The sequence below is a fragment of the Anastrepha obliqua genome, chromosome 4, assembly GCF_027943255.1.
Source record: "Anastrepha obliqua isolate idAnaObli1 chromosome 4, idAnaObli1_1.0, whole genome shotgun sequence".
In the NCBI taxonomy this organism is placed as follows: Eukaryota; Metazoa; Arthropoda; class Insecta; order Diptera; family Tephritidae; genus Anastrepha; species Anastrepha obliqua.
In genome coordinates, this window is record NC_072895.1 from 113,136,417 (window position 1) to 113,158,883 (window position 22,467).

The following is a 22,467-nucleotide window of genomic DNA, read 5'->3' on the forward strand; positions in this document are numbered from 1 at the left end:
ACCTGGTACACGGTGGCGAAAAATTAATCACCCTATCGGAAGATTCATAATTTTTGCAAATGACGGCGCACGTCAATCAGGACAAAATAAAGATTTCTATCACTTGCAATACTTTTTTTATGTGGTAAAAACTGTATTATAAAAAAAGGTGATTAATTTTGCGCCACCTTGTACCTTCGCTCTCCTTGCCTTTGAGCCTTGACCCATCTGTGTATGCATGGTTGTCCTCGCCCCGTTTTACAACATACCTCTTCTGCTCTTTCCTGAGGTTATGAGGATCGTAAAATAACTAACGAATAACTAGAATTATTATTATAATATACAAGAAAGATTTTAAAGTTACGTTTAAAGTTGTCATACTTTCACATATTTTCCTTAAGTTAAACCTCGACCTCGTAGGGATTAATGTGATGTGCATGTTTTCATAATCTCTATGGAACTGTTGTCCTAGTTACAGCTACCCCACATAAATAAAAAAGAACGACACACCTACATACGTACATAGATAAATGCCTCAGTATGTAGGCTCATATATTTGCATAGAAAGCAGAGACTTGAGTGAAGGTATTGAAGGTTGCTGCGGTGGACGTTGATGTACATTCACTTGATTTCTCTTAGCAGGCTGCATCCAAAAGCACATAAATGCAAATACATATAAACATATGAATGCGCACTCCCTGCAAGGAAAAATACTAGTTGTGAAGTAGAATAACACAAGTTCACTTTTCAGTTCAACAATTTAGTGTTCTGTCGCTTAAGTTTAAGTTTCTATAAGACGTAAGACGGTGTACTGATATCCTAACTGTAACAACCGCGCTGAAGAAGAAGCCAAGAGCATAGGTCTGATGGTGAACGACCTACTGCCATCAAACATGCCCCTATTGATGATTTCACTTTTGAGACTTCCTTTATTTGGGAACTAACATTAACATAAATAATAATGCCAGCCTTGAAATCCAACGGAGAATCGCTCATGTCAACAAGTGCTACTCTGCACTAAGTGGGCAAATGAGTAGAGAATTCTCCTCTCTCGACGAATAAGGCTCACACTTTATAACGCGCTCATCATGTTCGTCCTATCGTATGGCGCAGTAGCTTGGACGATGAATCGTCCCTTGGAGTACTTCAGAGAAAGATTCTATGGAAGGTTTTTGGACTTTTGCAGAAAAAGAAGTTGTGGCAAAACTAGTGAATGCCGACGAGAGTCGTTCGAAAAGTCCTTGCAAAAATAAAAACCACTTAATTTTTTGGAGCAAACCTTTAATATTTTCCGACATAGTCTCCCTTTAGGCTTTCACTATACACTTCGTCAAAGGCTGTCGTAGTTTGTTGAACCCTTGGGAAGAGGAGGATTTGCCCAAGTCTGAAAAATAGCTCTTCGTTTTTGCAATGACCTCCTCGTTTGAATAAAATTTTTTTTCCCGCCAGCCGTTCATTCAAATTGTGGAACAAATAGTAGTCCGAGGGAGCCAAGTCTGGAGAATAGCGGGAGGTGAAATGAGTCGGAACCATATTTCCGTTAATTATACGACCACAAATCACTCAACTTTCTCGTTTCAAACGAATCCCAAACACCAAGAAATAAACCGATCTGCATGAAACTCGGTGACGAAGAAGTGCTTCTAACTAAACAATTCCTTGTTACGCGCCCGTAGTGCCATTTGTCTTACTTTGTATGGACTTTTCAAACGAAGCTCGTATACCGATATATAAATGGTGTGAAATAATTTTTTTCTTGTAAGTCTTCAAAGCCTTACCTGAGCTTGTGTAAAAATATAAATTCGTGTCTCTAATCTTACTCACTTGTGATGCGAGGCTACATGAAAGGTGAAGTCCAAAATAAATAAGACTGAGCTGAAATAGAAACGACAGGAGCTTTGTTCATTCATTTCAATTTATTTATTCAATATTGCTCGATCTAAAATCTTTTGCGCGATCTAAAAGCTTTTAGAAAGAGTGTTTCAGGTTATCGACCGGAATCTACTTCAGGATGTCGGTACAAGCCTTTTAGATGGTTTCTACGTACGCAAAGCGTTTTCTTTTCATGGCCAAATGCATTTTTCCGAATAGATAGAAGTCACAGGGCGCCCTATTAGGCGAATACGGTGAGTGATTGATGGATAAAATGGGTTCAGAAACCTTTCGTAAGCCCAAAAGATCTGTTTAAATGCGATCAATCGATGTTTTGGAGATATTCAACTTCGATTTCATGAAATTCAACGATGCTTTCGGTTCTTTTTTGATACATTTACGAACAATTTCGATGGCGTTTTCGGTAATTACTGATTTTGGGCGGCCCGTATGCCCATTGTCTTTTATGTCCTCACAACCAACTCTGAAACGTGGAAGCCACTCATGAGCTCTAACACGAGATAGACAATCTTCATCATAAACTTTCATCAACATCAATTCAAATGTTTCGGTAAACGTTTTACCAAATTTAAAACAAAATTTGATTGTAGCTCTTTGTTCGAAACTCCCTTTTGTACCGATGACACAAACATAGTGACACTTTAGACGCAATAACTTCGCTTCCACTGAACCGAATATCACAAAGTTTTCACTGGAAGTTAGGTAGGGATGTAACTTCCAACGCACTAATTCATTACAAATATGGCGCCATCAAAAACATTTTTGTGACGCCAGTCTTGTTTATTTTGGACTTCACCTTGTTTAAAGTGAATCAATTTCATGGAAATACTATTTAGTTCATGTCTTTACTTGAAGTACTCATACTTTGATATAGAGTTTGTCAAGCAGATATATTTATCAGTATCTACTTATACAAGGTGGCACAAAATTAATCATCCTATCGGAATATATGTCAATTACATTGACACTTGTGAACTAGAAAGCTACAGCATGCAAACACACAAGGTTTGGGGTAAATGTACAGTAAAAACGTACAAAGAAAAGACATAATTGGGTGATAAATTTTGCACCACTTTGTACATAATCGCCAAGCATTGGTGCCTTCATAGACGGGTCTTAAACTTTCTTATCTAAAAAAATCAACTGATTTTCAGAAAAATTCTTAATTTGGCTATTGGAGCTATTTTAGTCCATGCGGATTAGTTTGCTTTCTCCCATTAAATACCAGCATTCGAACAAGAATGTTTCCATACTCGTTTGGCTTTTCCCTGCAGGGCCATAACACAAATGAATACATTGCATTCGTACGAGTATTGAGTGCGTGCACACACACATAACTGTAAGTATGCATGAAAGTGTACTCTTTCGTGTGTCGGCGCCCGCTGACAAACACAACAAAAGATAAATGTTTATCTTCAATTTTACTGCAGTCCTGCAGTTGGTCAGTGCCAGTGCCAGAGCCGCCAGTCCAGTGGTGGTATTTTCCAGTAGTAGAGTGAGAACGCAGCATCTGAATAAGTACAACAACTACACTGGTATGTTAAATAAATGCGTGCAGCCTGCAGCTCCCTTGCCTCCTTTGTGTGTGTATCTTGCTTGAAAAGCCGCACTTCTCTTTCATTGCTACATAACCTTGGATCGCTGGCTCAACTATAGCTGCAGCAAATGCACACACACACACACGCATTTCATTTTTATATATGTATATTCAGGCACATGCATGACAACAGCAACCAGAATGCGTTTACGCATGCGAATCTCAGTTGTTCAGCCCTGAAACCAGAGCCCCCGGAGTTATCTGAAGGATTTTCAATTGCATATTTGTACGCACGTGTCTATGTATGAGTGTGCCTATACATGTGTAGGTAAATATTTATTCCTGCATGCAAATTTGCAAGTGAAATTCCCCTTCAGTTTTTGCAAGTGATGGCACCTGCGGTAGTCGCATTTTATTTTATTTTATTTTTTTATTGTACACTTGAGTGTGTGCGTGTTGTCGTTGCCGATGCTTGTTTACGGTATGCAGCAATTTAATCTTTGCTCTGTAATTTGTAAACGGGTCAATAAATTGGTAAACGGCTACACAAATTCACCACCACAGCACTTATTCATAATTTACGTGCCTGTGCGTATGTTGTAAGTGCGAGTATGTGTGGCTGTGTATGTAATTATGAGCTAACATGTATTAAATATGCTGAAGAGCAGCCTTTGGATGCCTGTAATATCATATTATGTTTATGCGCATCTGATTTCATACTGATTATACTGTGGCTATGCAAGGCTGTGGCCTTTCTTTGGATTATTTTCTACTGCATTGAATAATAGTCCCATAGCACTGGGACTTATTGAGAATTTTGAAAAATTATTTTTGTCTTATTTAATTTTAATAATTTTTTTATGAAAATATAGTTCATTCTCCTAGAAAAGTAAATAAGTCCAAGTTTCAAATTCATACAAAAAACTCAAAAGATATTAAGCAAAATTTCAAACATTTTCATCACAATTGCAGGAAAAATTTTGAGTATGCAGTTTTTTGTGTTTTTTTCCTTGTTCACTCCTCTCGAGAGCATAGGGTCTCGGCGAGACTTGTCTTGCGTTGGTTTCGCTGATCTATACGATTTCTCACATGGTAGGTGATTACCCTGCCGCTATCAGTCCTAAGTAGAGGGAATGCCCACCTGTTGTTGCTTAAGAACAACACCTTCTTACTGCTTGGAGCGCCATCTGTGTGCCATAATTTTCTGGCAGGAGGATTCCACAGATGGTTGAGGACTTCGCTAAAATTGTGTGTCTGCACTATTACCGCGCTGCTGGCACCACTGATGCAATGTGTAACTTTGTGTTTTTCTTTGTTTTAGCAGCCACAATGCAAATAATGCGCTGACTATTGTGTGGGAGTAAGGATGGAAAAGATACGGTTTTGGAATTGAGAAATGAGGTTTTCTGGTGTTCTTTTTTAGAGACAGGGAACGTAGGTAAGTTTGGAAAATTGCGAGGCCCGTGCTTTAAGTGGGATTCGAACCCACAACCCGGGATGGCAGGCTAGGCAGGCACTTACGCTAGACTACCGAGGCTGCTATATACAGTTTTATAGCTAAAGTGGCTTAAAAATTGCGCTGATTTTTAACAAATTTTTCTTGTGGTAGTTTTCTCCGTATAAAGAATGCACGACATTTTTCACTGTTAATTAAAAAAATCAAATTTTGTGGCCAATTAAATATTTATTTTTAAAGTATTTATTTTTCAAAATTTTCTTTTCGTGGTGATTTTTGACAAGTTTTTTTGCTGACGGTGTTGGGTGTTTTCCGCCATAAAAATAAAATGTAGAACATTCGTGCAATTTTTGCGTCACTAAAAACGTGCAATTTAGGCTATGGGCTATAATCCTGCATACCTGACAGGAAGGATTATCAGTCCAGAGTTATATCAGATAACAGTGGTCACCATATTTAGGTATGCTGAGGGCTCAAAGATGGCACTAGATCAGGAGTTTACTCGGAACGATTATCTTTAAATTGCTCATTTAGACTCCCAGATTGGTGCAGCGTCTTCAAAGCTGATATCTACATTATAAACCAAGCAGCAAAATCGATAAGATTGATAACCTCATCTCCAGGAAACCTTACCATTTTTGTTGATAATAAAGCAGCGATCAAGACACTGACCTTGACGCGCATCAATTCAAGAATGGTAAAGAATGCTAGGGTCGCTCGCGCTCATCTAACAACACAACACCACATTTGAAAGATCAAGAAATGAAAGAGCTGATGAGTATGCAAGGATAAGCTCTAAGCCGGACCTTCAGCGAGTGGTAGAGGACATAAGCATTCGGGTTATGCAATGCGATTTACCAGAGCGTAAGCGCGGAAACCAATAGAAAGTGGTCTCTGACTACTAACTGCTGGGTATCCAAAGCGCTCTGGCCAAAACTGAATCTTAAAAGGACAAAATGTCTGCTTGCATTCAACAGATGAACACGCGTACTCACAGATGTCATAACGAGTCACTGCACTATTGGCACCTTAGCCAGTAGAATGGGTGTACCTTACAATGACCTCTGCAGGTTGTGGAGATGAAGAAGAAATTGAGTCGTTACAACAACTCCTCTGCGAATGTCCTACACTTCAAAGAAGCCGCACCAAATATCTTGGCGATTATTTCTTCGAAAACCTGGGAAATTTGCAAAATGTCTCACTGGAGGAACTAGTAACCTTCTGAAAAAGATCTAAGTGGTTTAACCAACTTAGTTAAGGGAAGGAAAACAAATGTAAGTATAAGGCCCAATGTGATTGCATAAAACCCAATGTGATACCTGCATTTATTTTCCTTCCCCTAACTAAGTTGGACCACCGAGTGTCTTGTTTTAAACAAGCAACCTGACTGACCTAACCTAGCCTAACCCTGCACACTCGAAATTTTGCTAAAAATTCTGATCAAACAGTGTGAAATTTTTATGAAAATTTGTTGGTTATATGTTTTTATAGGAAAATGCGGGATTTTGTTTTCTAGAAAAAAGTAAACAGTCTCTGTGCTATTTGAAAAATAAAAGCAGCTTGTAATCGCATACAATTGAAGGGTGACCATATTTTAACGTAGTTCTGCTTTTGGTATAACTTGTAAAGACTCATGGCTTCATAGCTGTATTCAGCTATGATCTTTTTCGATTGATCACCTGTGAACAGATAATTTGACCAACCCATTAAGACTATTGTCTACTAATTTTCTCACTCTTTATTTGATCCCTAATTATGTCGGTGGCCGCCGTATCCGAATGGGTTGGTGCGCGACTACCATTCGGAATTCACAGAGAGAACGTCGGTTCGAATCTCGGTGAAACACCAAAATTAATAAACACATTTTTCTAATAGCGGTCGCCCCTTGGCAGGCAATGGCAAACCTCTGAGTGTATTTCTGCCATAAAAAAGCTCCTCATAAAAATATCTGCCGTTCGGAGTCGACTTGAAACTGTAGGTCCCTCCATTTGTGGAACAACATCAAGACGCTCACCACAAAAAGGGTGTAAGCGCCAATTATATATTGTACATATATATATAATTATGTTCTCGGTCTGCTTGTTCGCTGGAATGGCTCTACAACATTTTTTTTACCTTTTACTAATGTCCACTTACCGATTGTCGTTATCACAGTCACTGAGTAGAGCAGCGCCTCACCAAAAGTCCAGTGCGTTGGCATTAGCGCTGCATCTGCCGCCGCGTCGAATGTGTTGCCGTAGCGACGTAGCGCCGTTGCACTGCTGCCAAACATGCCGCCGCTGCTGCTGTTGTTGGTGTGACGCGTGGCTGCCACAACCGAGTCCTCGAAGCGACGTAGCTGTTCGTGCACCAGAGTCGACCAGTTGCGCTCGTAAAGGACGTTAAGTTTTTCTATGTGGAATGAAAAGGTATAGAATTAAGTGATTTTCACTTTTGTTTTTTGTTTTCAAGATTTACAGCCGTTAATTTCGCATAACTAAATTGATTGTAGTAAGCAACAAAACAAAAAGAAAATATAAAATTTAACTAATATTAACATTTTCTCAAAATTATAAACCTTTGAAATCTTGTATACTTTGATTAAATATAGGCAAATACTCAAAGCAAATATAATAATATATCGATTATAGTGTCCGCCATATTCGAGTGGATTGGTACGTGGCTTCCATTCGGTGCTGCCCAGTTTCGTAATGCCTCATATGATATAAAAATTTGTTTCTAAAAGCGGTCGCCACTCGGCAGGCAATAACAAACATCCGAGTGTATTTCTGCTACTGTGACCAGGTATAAAAATAACTTAAAACAAAAACATTAAAATGGTTACAGAAAAATTGTATCCAGTAAATATTTTGAGCATGAATGAGTTAGGTTACAATGGTTTCCACACCCCATCAGAATATAGAGGGGTCTAATTAAGTCTGAAGGCTCATAGCTATGCCTCCTCTGCACCACTTCTTCTCTCTGATATATGTTGAAATATTGTGGAAGATTGCAGATTCCAAGTTGGGCAGGCATCCAACGAAGAAAGAGCATTGACAGCGATACTTTGTTCTGGTAAGGGCGGGACAATGGCAGAGAAAGATATTAACGATATCCACTTCCTCCGCATTTCTGCAACAGCGGCAGAAATTATATCATCGTGATGATACCAGCCACTGTATTAATGGAATATCGGTCCAGACTGATGAGAGATGTTCTTCTGTCTTCATTGCTTTTAGGCAATATCAGTTTCGTTACTTCAAAAGTGAACTCCGTAGTTCAACTAAAATTGAACTACACTATGTAGGCGCACTTAATTCAGAGCTTGCTTGAACATAAAGGGATGCCTACATTAAGAGCAGAGTAGACTGCTTTAAAATCAGTTGTTCTCCTGGCCAATATATATGCGATAGAATCTTCAGGAATGTCGCTTACATATTAGTAACCTAATGCAAAAACTATCTGCAGTCAACTGACTCTGTTTCTAACTACTGATACCCAGTTAGCACTCCTCATTTAAATTGTTTTCTCACTTACTCTACACTTTTGACTCTCGCTTTAAAAATCCTGTTATGTATTTTAAAATTACATTAAAACTAGCTTAGAAGTCTAATAAATGGAAAAATGAAAATTAACCACAAAATGCTTGAAAAGAGCATGACCCCCACACATACACACTTTCATAGCAAGGAGCATCATGCCATAAGTACATAACTAAGATGTCCGGCTGTGAGGAGCCTTGAAAGTTCATACACTGCATTTCTTACACAAATATTCGTATGCAGGTATGTGTGCCGCACCCAGCAGGGAAAGCCAGCCACAAGTAGAGAAACAAATTTGTAGTGCACTTCTAGGTGTTGTGCCAAATGCAAACTAGACGGTCACAGTAGTTGGATGGACTTGTAAGTGGCTTCCATTCTGTAGGCTTTGGATTCGAGGCTAACTAAGGGGATTGAAATATAAAATAATAGGAAAAGGTGTTTTATAATATATTTTTTTTAACTAAAATGACCCTACGTATCTAGGACGACTTTCCCGGTAACCATCTTGTATATCGCAAACTTTAAATGGCAAAAAATAGTTCACAGGGTATACATTTTCATGTAGTCAAAAATTATTTGGTTGTAGTCTCCACTTACAAGCCTTCTAAACCTTTAAAATATTATTTTCATTAAAAGTGGCAGAAGTTTGATTCACTGTGCCTCTAGTCGATATTATCTGCTTCTTGAGTGAGCAGACAACTTTCTTTAGTTTTTGAAATGTAAAAATAAAATAAGAATCATTTTGTTGTTCTAGTGTGGAAGTTGATGGGAAGAGCTTTGTGGTGGTATTAAACTTCTTGTTAAAAGATATTCCCGCCCTGCTCATGTACAAAATTAATCACCCTAACTGAAAATTTATAATTTTTACAAATGGCGTCGCTGGAGTACACAAAGAGGCGAGCAATGGAGCGCGTAAAGGAAAAAATAGAGATTTCCATCACACAAAATAACTTTTTTAATTGATTGAAATTTTTTTTAAATTTATATACTAAATAAAAAAAATTATTCAAATACAAAAATAGATGACTAATTGTATACCAACTTGTAAAACTGCATTTTTTTTAATTAAAATTTTTACACTCTTCAAATTAAAGAGTATTTGCCAACATTTGTGGCACAACATCCAGACGCACACCACAAATAGGAAGAGGAGCTCAGCCAAATACCCTTTAAAGGGTGTAAGGGCCAATGATATACTTGGACATGCATATTTTTTATTTCCTTAATTCTTACCAGTAAAAATTATTAGAGTTATTTAACTCTTTAACAACCATACTGAATCATATAAAAAGCGATTCAGCGGCGTATAACTGACCCCCTCAGTAGTTCTTACGTAGAAAAGGAATTCGGAGAATAAACGCTTTCAAATTAAATATAAACTGATCAGCTTGAATCTGGTTTATTTCCCTGCAGGGTAGGTATATATGTATGTGTATGTAACATACGTGAATTTGTATGTTTGTACTCAAGTACATTTCTACAAAATGCTCGCTTGGCTTGCTCACTCAACTTATGTTAATGACATTTCAGACGAGGGAATAACGTGGACGTTTGTGGTGCACATTTTAGCATATTAACGATAACAATTCCAAACAGGGTGTTTTTATGTGCAATATATGAAATTAATAATTCACAATTGACTAAGTAAATAGGAGAAAAGAGACGATTCTGCGTTACTGCAGCTATCCGGATTTAAATCCGGTCATGGACTGTCACTTCAAAAGTATTCCGCAGAACTTTTGTGTAATATTTGATGCTGTTACAACAATAACGATAACAGAACAAATATAGGGCATAGCATCAAAAGGGAAATATTTTTTTTGGGCAGGACGAACTTAGTGTCTATAGATAAATAGGCGACATACATATATAGGGAAGTGGTAAAAGGATTATTCAATAATCTCTATGTACGAAATGTTTTTAATAAATATCAATACTAGCGCTTTCGAAGAATTTATTTCTTATGCTTTACTAATCTCATAAATTTCCTGCTTTACGTATACTAATGGACTTACATCAAGAAGAAGAAAAAGCTGGTTCCCGCGGGTTCGCTTGCATGTAAAATAAAACTTAATGCATCTATGTAATATTATTTAATAAATTTCTAAAATCGATAGTGGGTTTTATCTAAAACAGCTTCGGAAAGCAAATGTGCGCCCTTTATATTATAAGGCAACTCCAATAGTTTATGAATCAAAAAATAAGTGGCAACGCCAATCAAAAAATGCTTTTTAATTGAAGCATTCTAAATCACAAATGGCTTTATACTCCACTGCTAAGACTTAATTCAACTGTACTGCTATTTACTATTCTCGCCTTAAGAGTTAGGTGGCAACGCCACACCCAAATAATTTTAATTAAATATTGATTTATTGCTCTCAACAGATTTTGTGTGGCACACATAGCCTAACCTCTAATTAAATTATGCTAGTCTTTAATTTTTATTAAAAATTAAATGGCAACGCCGTTATTCGGTTGAAGCTATACTTTCGTTTATATTGCAATATATGTACCGTATGTGTTTGTATTAATAAATATTTGTAAACAATTTATTAAAAAAAAATAGGTGGCAACACCAGACTAAATTATTGTTTTCCAAATTTGATATATGGTAAACTGCATGTTTTAGAATTAATTCATGTTTGTATACAATTTCTTATTTTCCAAAAATAATAGGTGGCAACACCATATTTTTTTTTTACTAAATTGACTTTCATTTTATGCCTATATCTTAAAATTTAAATTAAATTTGAGATATATTACAATAAGATTCAGGTGGCAACGCTATTAAAGAAATGTTTGGAACACAATTTTTTTGGAATTTTTCACGTACTATGACTACGCTCTATTGCTTATGTAAATTTTGTTCTATTACTTACACATGCCCCACAAAGTCTGCGTTCACCCGAATAGCCTTCTTAAATTTATTAAAAACAGAATAGAATATTATTATTAAATTGAAATCTTTACAATTTGTGTATTCATTACATTCCCAGCTTTCAAGGGCAAAAAAAAAACAAGATTCCCACTTCACTTTTTAGATAACGGGAAAATAATTTCAGCAGCATGTAAATGTGGCACCAAAATGTCTGCGTTCAGCCTGTTTATTTTAATGATACCATTAATTTTAAGATATTTTTCCTTGTTTATATTAATTTTTGATTGCGCATTACTTCGACTGAATGTTAACAAAGCTTAGTTGAACATTTTATTTATAACTGGAAATAATTAAAGAACATGGAAGGAAAGGGAAAAGAAATAAGGGTTTCTGAGAGGAAAATAATTATAAAAATGTGGAAAGACGGAAAAAGTTTCCGAAATATTGGAAAATCTATTGGGAGAACGTATTCCTCTATTCAGCGAGTTGTAACAAATTTTCGGCAAACTGGAATTTTTACATCTAAGCCCAGGTCAGGGCGTCCGAAAAAATTATCGACCCGGGAAGAGCGTTCTATAATCAACTTGGCAAAGGTTAACTCCCGGATTACATCCTCAAAATTAGTTGAAAACATAAATCAAACATTTAAAAAAAGTATTTGCGCTGAAACTGCCAGAAAAGTTCTACGTCAACCTGGATACCATGGTAGAGTCGCCCGAAGAAAGCCTTTCATTTCTCTTGTGAACAGACGTAAACGCATTCAGTTTGCTAATGAGTACATAAATAAGCCTCCCGAGTTCTGGAAAAAAGTAATATTTTCAGACGAAAGTAAATTTTGTATATTCGGAATAAAAGGCCGTCAAATTGTTTGGCGAAAACCTGGAACTGCTCTTGAAAAGCAAAATCTTGTTGGCACGGTTAAGCACGGAGGTGGCGGGGTTATGGTTTGGGGCTGCATGGCGGCAAATGGGGTGGGTCAGTTAGAATTTATTGATTCGACGATGGATAAATGGGGATACTTGAACATACTAAAACGGAATTTAAAGCGAAGTGCAGAAAATCTCGGCTTATCAAAAACATTTTGGTTTCAACAAGATAACGACCCGAAGCACACAGCCGAGATCGTTAAGCTTTGGCTCTTGTACAACGCCCCAAAACACCGCCACAGTCCCCAGATCTTAACCCCATCGAGCATCTGTGGGATCTATTGGAAAAAAGAATTCGTCAGCAAGTGATTACTAGTAAAGAGGTTTTGCGGAGTGTCATGCAGGCAGAATGGAGGAAGATAACAGCAGAGGAAATCAAACTAGTTCAATGCCAAATAGGCTGGGTGAGGTCCTAAAGCAACGTGGATATCCAACTAAATATTAGATTTAATTTTTGCATATAGCATATCATGTTTTTGTATTAGACTTTAAGACTGAACGCAGACTTTGTGGTCGCTTTATTTACTTGTTACAGCCATTATTCACCGTTATCTAAAACTTATGTGAGGAATCTTGAAATTAATTTCTGTTTTTGAAACTTAAAAATATAATAAACATATAAATATATACAAATTTATAAAAATTATAAAATCAGGCTGTGTGTTTCATTCACTAAAAAGTTATTGTAGGTTGAACGCAGACTTTGTGGGGCATGTGTATGTCGCGAAAGGACTGCAGAACTATTATAGGTATGCTAACAGGTCATAATCTATTGGCTGCACATGCGTACAAGATAGGGATTGTAACACGAACAAATGCAAGAAATGCAGAGAGGATGTTGAGGAAACCTTAGAATACCATCTGTGCGTTTGTAGGGCATTGTTAAAACACGTTTAAAATGCCTGGGAGCCCCATTGTTTGAGGGTCTGGAGGACGTCCCAAAAGCGGATCTTTCAGCTCTGCATAAATTCGGCAAAAGCGTTGATATCCTACATGATGTCTACTTGCAGAATTCATATAGATCGGTCTCCATCTGGTATCGCCAAAAAGGGCAGTACTTTTTGAGTAAAGATCTTTTTATGTAAGTATGTACTAGATATGATTTGCCCTACACTTACTTTGAAGGTCGACCAGTCACCCTGTACTTGCAAGTATTTTATTGCGCGCATTCATATGCATGCTTTAAATATAAATACGTATGCATGTTTCAAATTACATAATTGCTTAAGCAGCTAAGTGCCGGCGAACTGAGCAGTTGTCCCTTCTTCAACAACCGCTCTTAGTGGGCGTGGCTCAAGCGCAATTCGAAGGTCACTACGGAATAGCTGTAGCTGTGTCTCGAATAAGCATAAATGCAAGGGCACTAAGATATGCATCAAATATGTAATCCATAGGCTATTCAGTTAGGTGTGTTGTGCATGTTTTGTTTTTTTTTGTTTTTTGTAGCCTTGCGCAAATGCCCTTCTGCATATTTACTTACATATTTTACTTACATGATTGCTTTCAACAGTTGATGGCTTCTTAATTTATACCTCCTACGTCTTGCAACTTGCTTGCTTGCATTTTTTACATGCATATTTGCTAATTTGCGCAAGTGTATGTTTACTTGTGAAAACCATGCAGAAACGCAAGTAGTGAATTAATCGCTAGAGACCATCGCTACCAGTGACCAGGGTGGTGATATTTTTGGCCAACATTTTTTTTTATGTGTAATAAATTCCTTCCAAACTGATAACTAATCCCACGGCGTAGCAGTCAAGAAAAGGCAGGAATGTCGTTTGCAATGATGAAAGAGGAAGAGCTGCAAAATATTGGGACACCTGCTTTTTTGTGACTAAACGTCAGAATTTTGTTTAAGTGTATCGAAATATTCCTACTTTGGTTTCAAATTTAAATAATGAAAAAAAAAACGCATACAAAAGTTCATTTATCTTGAATAGCTTCTTTAAGCGTCTATGACACAATTTAATAGCGCATATTTTTGTATGGCATATTCATCTATGATAATATTTGTTATGTATGTGGGTCATTTTGACCCTTATTTAAAATAATCTTGAGAATATTAAGTTTTCTGAATTGATATAGGGTTGAAATGCTCCACAAGAATATTTCCCTGCAAATTTCTGAAAGGGTCTTCTCAGATAAAAATAATGTGCGATAACGGGAAAAGTACAAAATTATTTGTTTTTCTAACATTATTAAGCTTATCGTACACACTATTTTCCTCAATGTAATAATAGATAATTTTTCTATTCTCGATAGAACCAGTTTCTTGAAAATTCCAGTTTCACCAACCTTCGAATTGTTGACTCACTCGAACGATTTGTTCCCCAAATAAATGACATTAATTTAATCGAATCAAATTTATTATATTTTAGGATTTCCGCCAAAAATATCTGGAAAATATTAAGATTTAGGTGAGCTAAATCAATTTGAATGTTCCTCCAAAAATTTCATTATCTCGTTTGCGTTGACAAATTTGTAAACATTTTTATGTAAACCTTTTAAGCATAAACTCTTTAATCATTTCAGGTGACTCTTTTGAAAAAATATTTGTTAAGAGCACTTCTTATAGGTACAAGGAGTCTTTGAAAAGACACGTTTAGATGTTGTTTTAAAATAAAATTTATAAAACTTTAGGTTGTTTCAGATTTCACTTGTTTATACTTATTCAAAATACTGCTCTTAATAAATAGATGTGAAAAATTATAATAGATAATTAAAATGTCCACCATGAACACGTCTATACAGTTTCTTAAAATTTTTTCATCAACCTTTGAATTGTCGACTCATTCGAACGCTTACTTCCACCAAAAAAATCACGAATTTTGCGATATGTTGTTATTAAAGACCGACCATTTTCTAAAAAGTTTCAATCATTTTAATGCGTTCAAACTTATTATGAAAATTGTAATATTTTTTTATATTATTTTATAATATTTTAAGTGAAATTCTCGTAAAATTGTTAGTCTATCTAATTAACAGTTGTTCAAGACGATATAAAAAAAGGTACCGGTAGGAATTATTCGCTAGTGACATCTAGGCGTCACTCTTGGATTACCCTCTATTAACGTTTAATTGCAAGTCTGTAGAAAAACATTTCCCAGTGTCACTTTGCCCTTACATTTAACCCTAACTAAGAATGACTGTTTGGTGCGGTTTATGGGCCGGCGGCATCATTGGGCCGTATTTTTTCCAAAATGAGGCCGGTCAGGCAGTTACTGTGAGTAGTGTTCGCTATCGTGAGATGATAACGAACTTTTTATAGCTCGAATGGGAAGATATGGATGTGGACGATATGTGGTTTCAACAGGACGGTGCCACTTGTCCCACAGCTAACGAAACAATGGCTCTTTTGCGCGAAAAATTTGATGGCCGAATAATCTCACGTCGCGGCGATATCAATTGACCGCCAAGATCATGTGATTTGACACCGTTGGAATTCTTTCTTTGGGGTTATTTGAAAGAAAAGATGTACTTCGATAAGCTAGCAACAATTCAAGAGCTAAAGGATTAGATAATTCGGCACATTAACGGCACAGAACCTCAATTATGCCTCCGCGTCATCGAAAATTTGGACCATCGGATGGAGGTGTGCCGTCGAGGTCGCGACGACCATTTGGCCAATATTTTGTTCTATACATAAATGAGCTATACCAATATTATTATAATAAAGAGAAATAACAATAATTAAAAAAAAAATTGTATTTTTCAAAATCAACACCGGCCCTTGAAACTTGACCACCCTTCAAAACGTTGATAAGTTGTGAATATTCCAAAATATTTATGCCTTAAAATGTTAAATGTTACGTTAAATATTTCCTGTCAGTGTATGATAAACAAAACAGGGATGTACAAAGTTGCAATATTTGTTAAAGAAAACTACAGCGATGATAAATAAATAAAATTAAAACAGAATTATTTTCATGTTCCCGCATAAGTACTATGGCCCCGTAGCAAGGCCTTTCGGCTGTTAAGGATTAATAAAGCCCAAAGGGTTCTGAAAAAATAAAAAAATAAGTTACACCTATGTTTATTTTCTTGAAATATTTTGCCAATAATAAAAGAAAGGCCATCAAGAATGTCGTTAAAAGTCTAGGAACTAAAGTGGAAAGTGCTTACAAAAAAATACAAAAAAAATACAATTAATTTTTTTTTTTTTGAGATAACAGTTAACAGTTATTATTATTACGTATTTCAAATTTTGTAGTGCTCTTACCATTTAAGGGAAAATGTATATAATTTTTAGAAGAAATTTTAAGTTATCTTTCCTAATTTCGTTTTTTTTTGCGAAATAGAAATAAAGACTTGATTGAATTATATTAATTCTTTGCAAGAATTTCCACACAGCGAACTAAATCTGTTACTTTGAGTATCGAGTTACTTGAGTACTAAATAGTATAAAACTATCAAAAAAGTGTGATGACCAAAACATGTTTTTTAATACAAGGCCACTTAAAATTCGCCAATTGCTTATTTTTTTAAGTGTAAGTAAGTCAAAACAGTATATTTTTAGATTTACTAAAGAATCTGGCAAAGTCTCACATGTCTAGCTACCTCTATGTCTTTATTGTAACCCAGGTTTTTCTTCTGTTACTTCTCTTATTTCCTATTTGACTATCTACCCTTTTACTTTCCATGGCTTTAAATACAATGGACTTCTTAGACGGAGTATTTTGGGAGTTACCAAATCTCTTCGTGGCTTGAATTTTTTCAAATTTCACTCTCAATTTGAAGGGTAAACTAGTTTGAATTCCCCATAAAATATCGAGGGGCACAACAGCTCGAAACTAATACTCTCAGGTATTTCTGCAGGGTATACTCGCATTTATATATGCACAGCAAATATTTAACAGCCTGTATTTACTGTGAATGGACGTAACATAATGCGGCAGGGATAAACAACACTCGGTTTCATATGCAATTGCAACTTATCTTACCACAAGGGGCTGTCAAGTGGCCAAGGTGGCAAGCAGGCTACTTATGAGTGGAATGCACATTTCAGTTCTGCACGTAAATACAAACATACATTCATATATACTAACTATATTACCTCATTTTCACCACACACCTCATTTAATACTTTAAACACTTAATTTGAGTTATGAAAAGCTGCATTCAGCTTCTCAACATCTTAACAACTTTAACTTCTTTGATAATTTTATAGGGAACAACAACTTAAATATAAGTAGTTTTTAACTGAAGAAGTTAGCAGCTTTTTTTGAGCAGCGACCGTCACTTAATTACCACACCTCTCATAAACTCAGTCGAATATCTGTCTATGACTATTTCTAGATTTATCGAGATTTGGTAATCGTGTTTTTTATCTTTAATCATCAAATTATTTTAGTAAAGGATTTGTATTCGATAAACATTTACGTTCAAAAATCATTATGTCTTCCTAGAAACTTAGAGTAATCGAACATTTTTACGTAGCTACTCCAAAGAGTTCAAAGACCCATACTCCTGTAAACTTCTCTATAACTTTATATGTAGTTCATTTGAAACTCGTGTTTGCCTCTTTTATATGGAATCTGCTCTATCAATTCCATGCTACTAGAATAGAAAGGGTGCAGCGTAAGTTCCTTCGCTTTGTAGAGCCACTTTACTCTTACAGTTCCCGCTGTATGTTGATTAGTTTGAAGACTTCAAAGCAGAAGAAGAATCCAGTCAGTGTTTCCATAGACTGCTGTGAGTTTTTCAGGCTAATTAGTTTGAATATACCCAGCAAAGCTCTTCGTGTTCAAAATACACTTTTTATCTATGTGCTAACAGCTAATTATCTTTCTCATGCAACTATAACCAGATAATTATATTGATTTTTCCTCTGTAAGGCCTTCTTTTTTATCTTTCATTGACGCCCTGTGTTGTTAGATTAAAGTGCTCTAAAATTGCAATCTTGAGGCTGTATGATATAGCGGCCATGTCATCGCCTAAATCAATAGGATTGAGAATGTTGTATATGCCTATGTCTCATTTTCATTTTGTACCTCTAGTCTGTGAGGTTCCGGAACCATAGATTTAATAATATGAAATGCAGTGGAATGAAAAATAATCTATTTATGAAGTACTTTCAGGATTTTGTGGTCACTTTAATGTTCCAATAGAAAACTCCAAATAAGAAACCGATTAATGAGATATTTGTAGTACTTTGTGTTCTCTCCCCGTCTTTGGAATAATTTACCCCTAAAATACAAAAAAAAATTATAAAAGTACGCACGCAATAGATCATCGCACACGGAGATATGGGGTAAGTGTTAATTGAAGAGAAGTAATGAATGAAAATGAGATTCGCACTTAGACCTCCCGACTTTTTGTGTCCTCTACTTTTGTGACCTAACTCATCCAAGCCCAATTCGCTTCATAAAGCTATCAGCGTATTGTCCTTTCCTACAGCCGTGATGCCTCTTCCCTCTTCGCGCTTTAACATCACATTTTCATTGCAAAGAACAGACGTGATGCCAATTCCTTCAGCATATTTTATTAAATGCTTACAAAATAATGCCATATAACCACAGCTATATTCAATTTAGCTGACAAAGTCATACATTTAAACTAATCATATCAAATTGACTCCTTTGTGGCTACAAAATTAGCACTTCAATGATGTTGCGCAAAACTATCAAACCAAAAATATATTTGAACTAAAATTACTTTCGCCTTTTTAACCAAATTAATTTGAGTTTAATTTCGCAATTTATTCGATTACAAAATCATCTAATTAAAATTCCAATTTACATTAAAAAATTAACTAATCAAAACCACAAATGCTGTAATTATTATTATTTTATGAGTATAAACTAGCAAAAATGTGAAGGGTTGCTAGTGACAAAGTATGAGTTGGAATTTATTAAATTTTTATTCTATTTTCCTTTTTTTCTTGCTTTCCTTTTTTTATTGCATGTCTAATTAGACATAACATGACATTTACAAGCATTTTATTACCATAATCGCCTTATTTTTTTGCCTGTTCATTAATTTGAATTTATTTAGAGCAACCAAAATGCCTTCACTGTAACCAAGCCCACTTGTGCACCACGCATTTGGATAAACAGATCGAAAGTCAAGGTTTGAATTGCATTTTTTCAGACACAGAATATGAAAACATGAAAACGAAATTATGCATGAAAAATCATAAAGGCAAAACTGTAGCTTCTCGGCATATATACGCATACCTATGCATGGAAATTTGCCTTGAAAAGCTAACATAACGGCGATGGAATAAGATTTTAGGTTCACTCATTTATTGCACAAATAAAGCCATACAACAAAAATTGCTGTATAGAGTTTCGACCTAAAACTCTCAATGTTGGTTGCATTATACCAAATACGTCCCTTTTAAGCCGACTTCGAACGTCAGATATCTTTTATGAGGAGCTTTTTCATGGCAGAAATACACTCGGAAGTTTGCCATTGACTGAGGAGAGGCAACCACTAAAGGCGCATTTTACAAGAAAAGAAATAAATTGTGAAAAAATATGATTTGAAAGCCAAGAAAAAAAGGAAAAATTTATATTCCAAAAAATAGTGAAGAATTGTGATTTTAAAGCCAAAAAAAAATTAATATTCCAAGAAATTGTGCTTACGAGTAGAAACAAAAAACAGATATAAAACGAAAAAATTTATATTTCAAAAAATTGTGATTTGAGAGCTCCAAAAAAATAAAAAATTTGTATTCCAAAAAATTGTGATTTGCGAGTTCAAAAACAAGAGAAACAAAACTAATATTTATTCCAGAAAAATTTTATTTGAGAGCGCCAAAAAAAAGGAAAAAAATTATGTTCCAAAAAATTGTGATTTGAGAGTCCAAAAACAAGAAAAACAACAAAATTTTATTTAAGACCCCAAAAAAAAAAAAGAAAAAATTTATTTAATATTCCGAAAAATTGTGGCTTAAGATCCCAAAACAACAGAAAAAATTTATATTCCAAAGAATTATGGTTTGAGAGGTCCAAAAACAAAAAACACTTTTATTCCGAAAAATTGTGATTTGCGAGTCCAAAAAAACGAAAAATTTAGATTCCGAAAAATTGTGACTTGAGATCATAAAAAAAAGAGAAAAACCAAAAATATATATATACACATATATGCTCCGAAGAATTACCAAAAGACTGTCTTACTGGCTTCTCCAAACGTCTACACCTCAGCAATTATATTATATTAAATGTTTTCAACTTCCACTCACCCGTTATAATCCACAGCTCACGCAAGCACTCCTCTCGACTCTTTGCAATCGCTGCCGAAGTATTGATGTCCTGTGGCGCCTCGAGCAGTGGAAAAATGCAAGCACCAAGCATTGAGTACGCAACAACCAACGCCACCAAGCCGGGAGGTGAGAAGAGTACTTTCAGCAGCAGACCAAAGCAGCTGCTGAAAAAAGATGAATCGTCCTCACTGCTGCCAAACTCCCCGGTGGCTGTGGCAATTAATTGGTAATGTGGTTGTTGGTGTTGGTGTTGTTGCTGACGATCCTGGGCTACCGTTGCGCTATTATTGTAGTTGTAATGCGCTGCAGATTTGCTATATTGCTGCTGCTGCTGTTGTTGTTGTTGCTGGTGCTGCTGTTGATAAAGTTGATTGTGATAGAGTTGTTGATGTTGCAACTTCACCGCTGCTGCTGCTGCTGCCCCTGGAGTTGCAATTGCTTGCTTGTATTGCTGTTGTTGCTGCTCATTGCTAATTGTTGTACGCTGATTTGCTGTGGCTGTTGTTGTTGCTGTGGTTGCCGTTACTGTTTCTGTTGCTGCCGCTGCCGCTGTGTTTGTTGTTGTCGTTGTTGCACTTCGGCCCCTTTCAACGTCCGACATTTTAGTTGCAATAGCAGACGTGTTTGTTGCATTTGTTGTACGCACCGCCGTCGTCGCCGCCACGGGAACATTTAGGCTGGTTAAGCGATGTGGCGGGCGAGCGATGCGTTTTTAATAGTTTTTAACTGATTTTGCTTTGAGTTTTTCCCACTGGTTACTTTAATTGAATTCTTCACTTTGTTTGTTTAAAAACCTTTTACGTTGCTCGCTTTTAGAGTTTGTTGTAAGAAATGAGAATTGAGATTTGCACTTGAAGGAATATAACGAAGCTGTACAAATTTACTTGGCAATATTTGATGAGAGTCACTATAAAAAGCAAATCAGTGTAAATGGCATTTACTTTATAACCGGCCTTGAAGTTATCAATACAGTTCTCGGAAAAAATTTGCAAGGCTAAAGCAGACAGCAGACTTTCCACTAACAAAACCAAGTTGATTCGAGCTCGCTAGACAAGACATAGCAAACATCAGCTTTATCTTAATAATAGTCTGAAATACTCGTAGTTGCGAAATAGTTGCCAAGTACCTAAAAGGTATTTAGTTCGTGACGCTATTTTTATTCGTACTTTTAAGGATTGGAGCTATATGAGTCCTTTTCCAATCCTGCAGAAATAGTCCAGCAGCGAGCAACTTTTAATTTTAACTCTTGTGGCTTTGTGAGCGATAAACAGTTTCGAGAATGACAGGCATCGGAATGGCTGAAGGTTTCAGATTTCCCTTCGCTTCTTGTAAGTCATCTTTCGTTTTCTCATTTTCTGGATTTTTTATTTACTTCTATTTTTTTTTTTAATACTATTTTCTTTGCTATTCAGTAGAATTTTAATAGTACATACTATTATCTTTTTTTATTAATAGCGGTCATGTTCTTCAATTATCGAAATATTCATTATAAAGGTTGGTTAAGTTTTAAGGGCCGGTGTTGATTTTGAATAAAATACAACTTTTTTAGGAAATTGTTGTTATTTCTCTTTATTATGATAATACTGGTATGGCTCAATTATGCATGGAATAAAATATTGGCCAAATGGCCGCCGCGGCCTCGGCGGCACACCTCCATCCGATGGTCCAAATTTTCGATGACGCTGAGGCATAATTGAGGTTCTATGCCGTTAGTGTGCCGAATTATTTCATCCTTTAGCCCTTGACTTGTTGCTGGCTTATCGACGTACGCCTTTTCTTTCAAATAACCTCAAAGAAAAAAGTCCAACGGTGTCGTTGACGTTTAGGTGTGGTTCACATTCAACATCGGCCCTTGAAATTTAACCACCGTTTATATTAAAACAAAAAAATAGTATATAAAATAAATTGGTAAATAAAATTTAAATTGTGCGTTTTTGTGTATCTTCTATAGTTTCAGAAACCTTTACGATGGATACCGAAATATTTCACATTTATTTTTATTTCTGGCAATCTCCTAACAGTTAGCGTTTTTTTTGTTGTTTCAGATATTTTTACTTACAATAAATAAATA

The 22,467-nt window shown here is 35.9% G+C and overlaps 1 protein-coding gene across 1 annotated transcript in view; it reads right to left on the minus strand.

The window, feature by feature from the left end:
- LOC129244367 (uncharacterized) overlaps window positions 1-20,997 on the minus strand; it is a 115,511-nt gene extending 94,514 nt beyond the window's left edge. Inside the window, exons 1-2 of the mRNA XM_054881986.1 lie at window positions 20,376-20,997; window positions 7,002-7,256 (exon numbers count right to left, since the gene is read on the minus strand). Coding sequence (XP_054737961.1) covers window positions 7,002-7,256; window positions 20,376-20,997 — 877 coding nt within the window. The remainder of the gene's footprint in view (window positions 1-7,001; window positions 7,257-20,375) is intronic.
- Window positions 20,998-22,467: the final 1,470 nt, after the last annotated feature.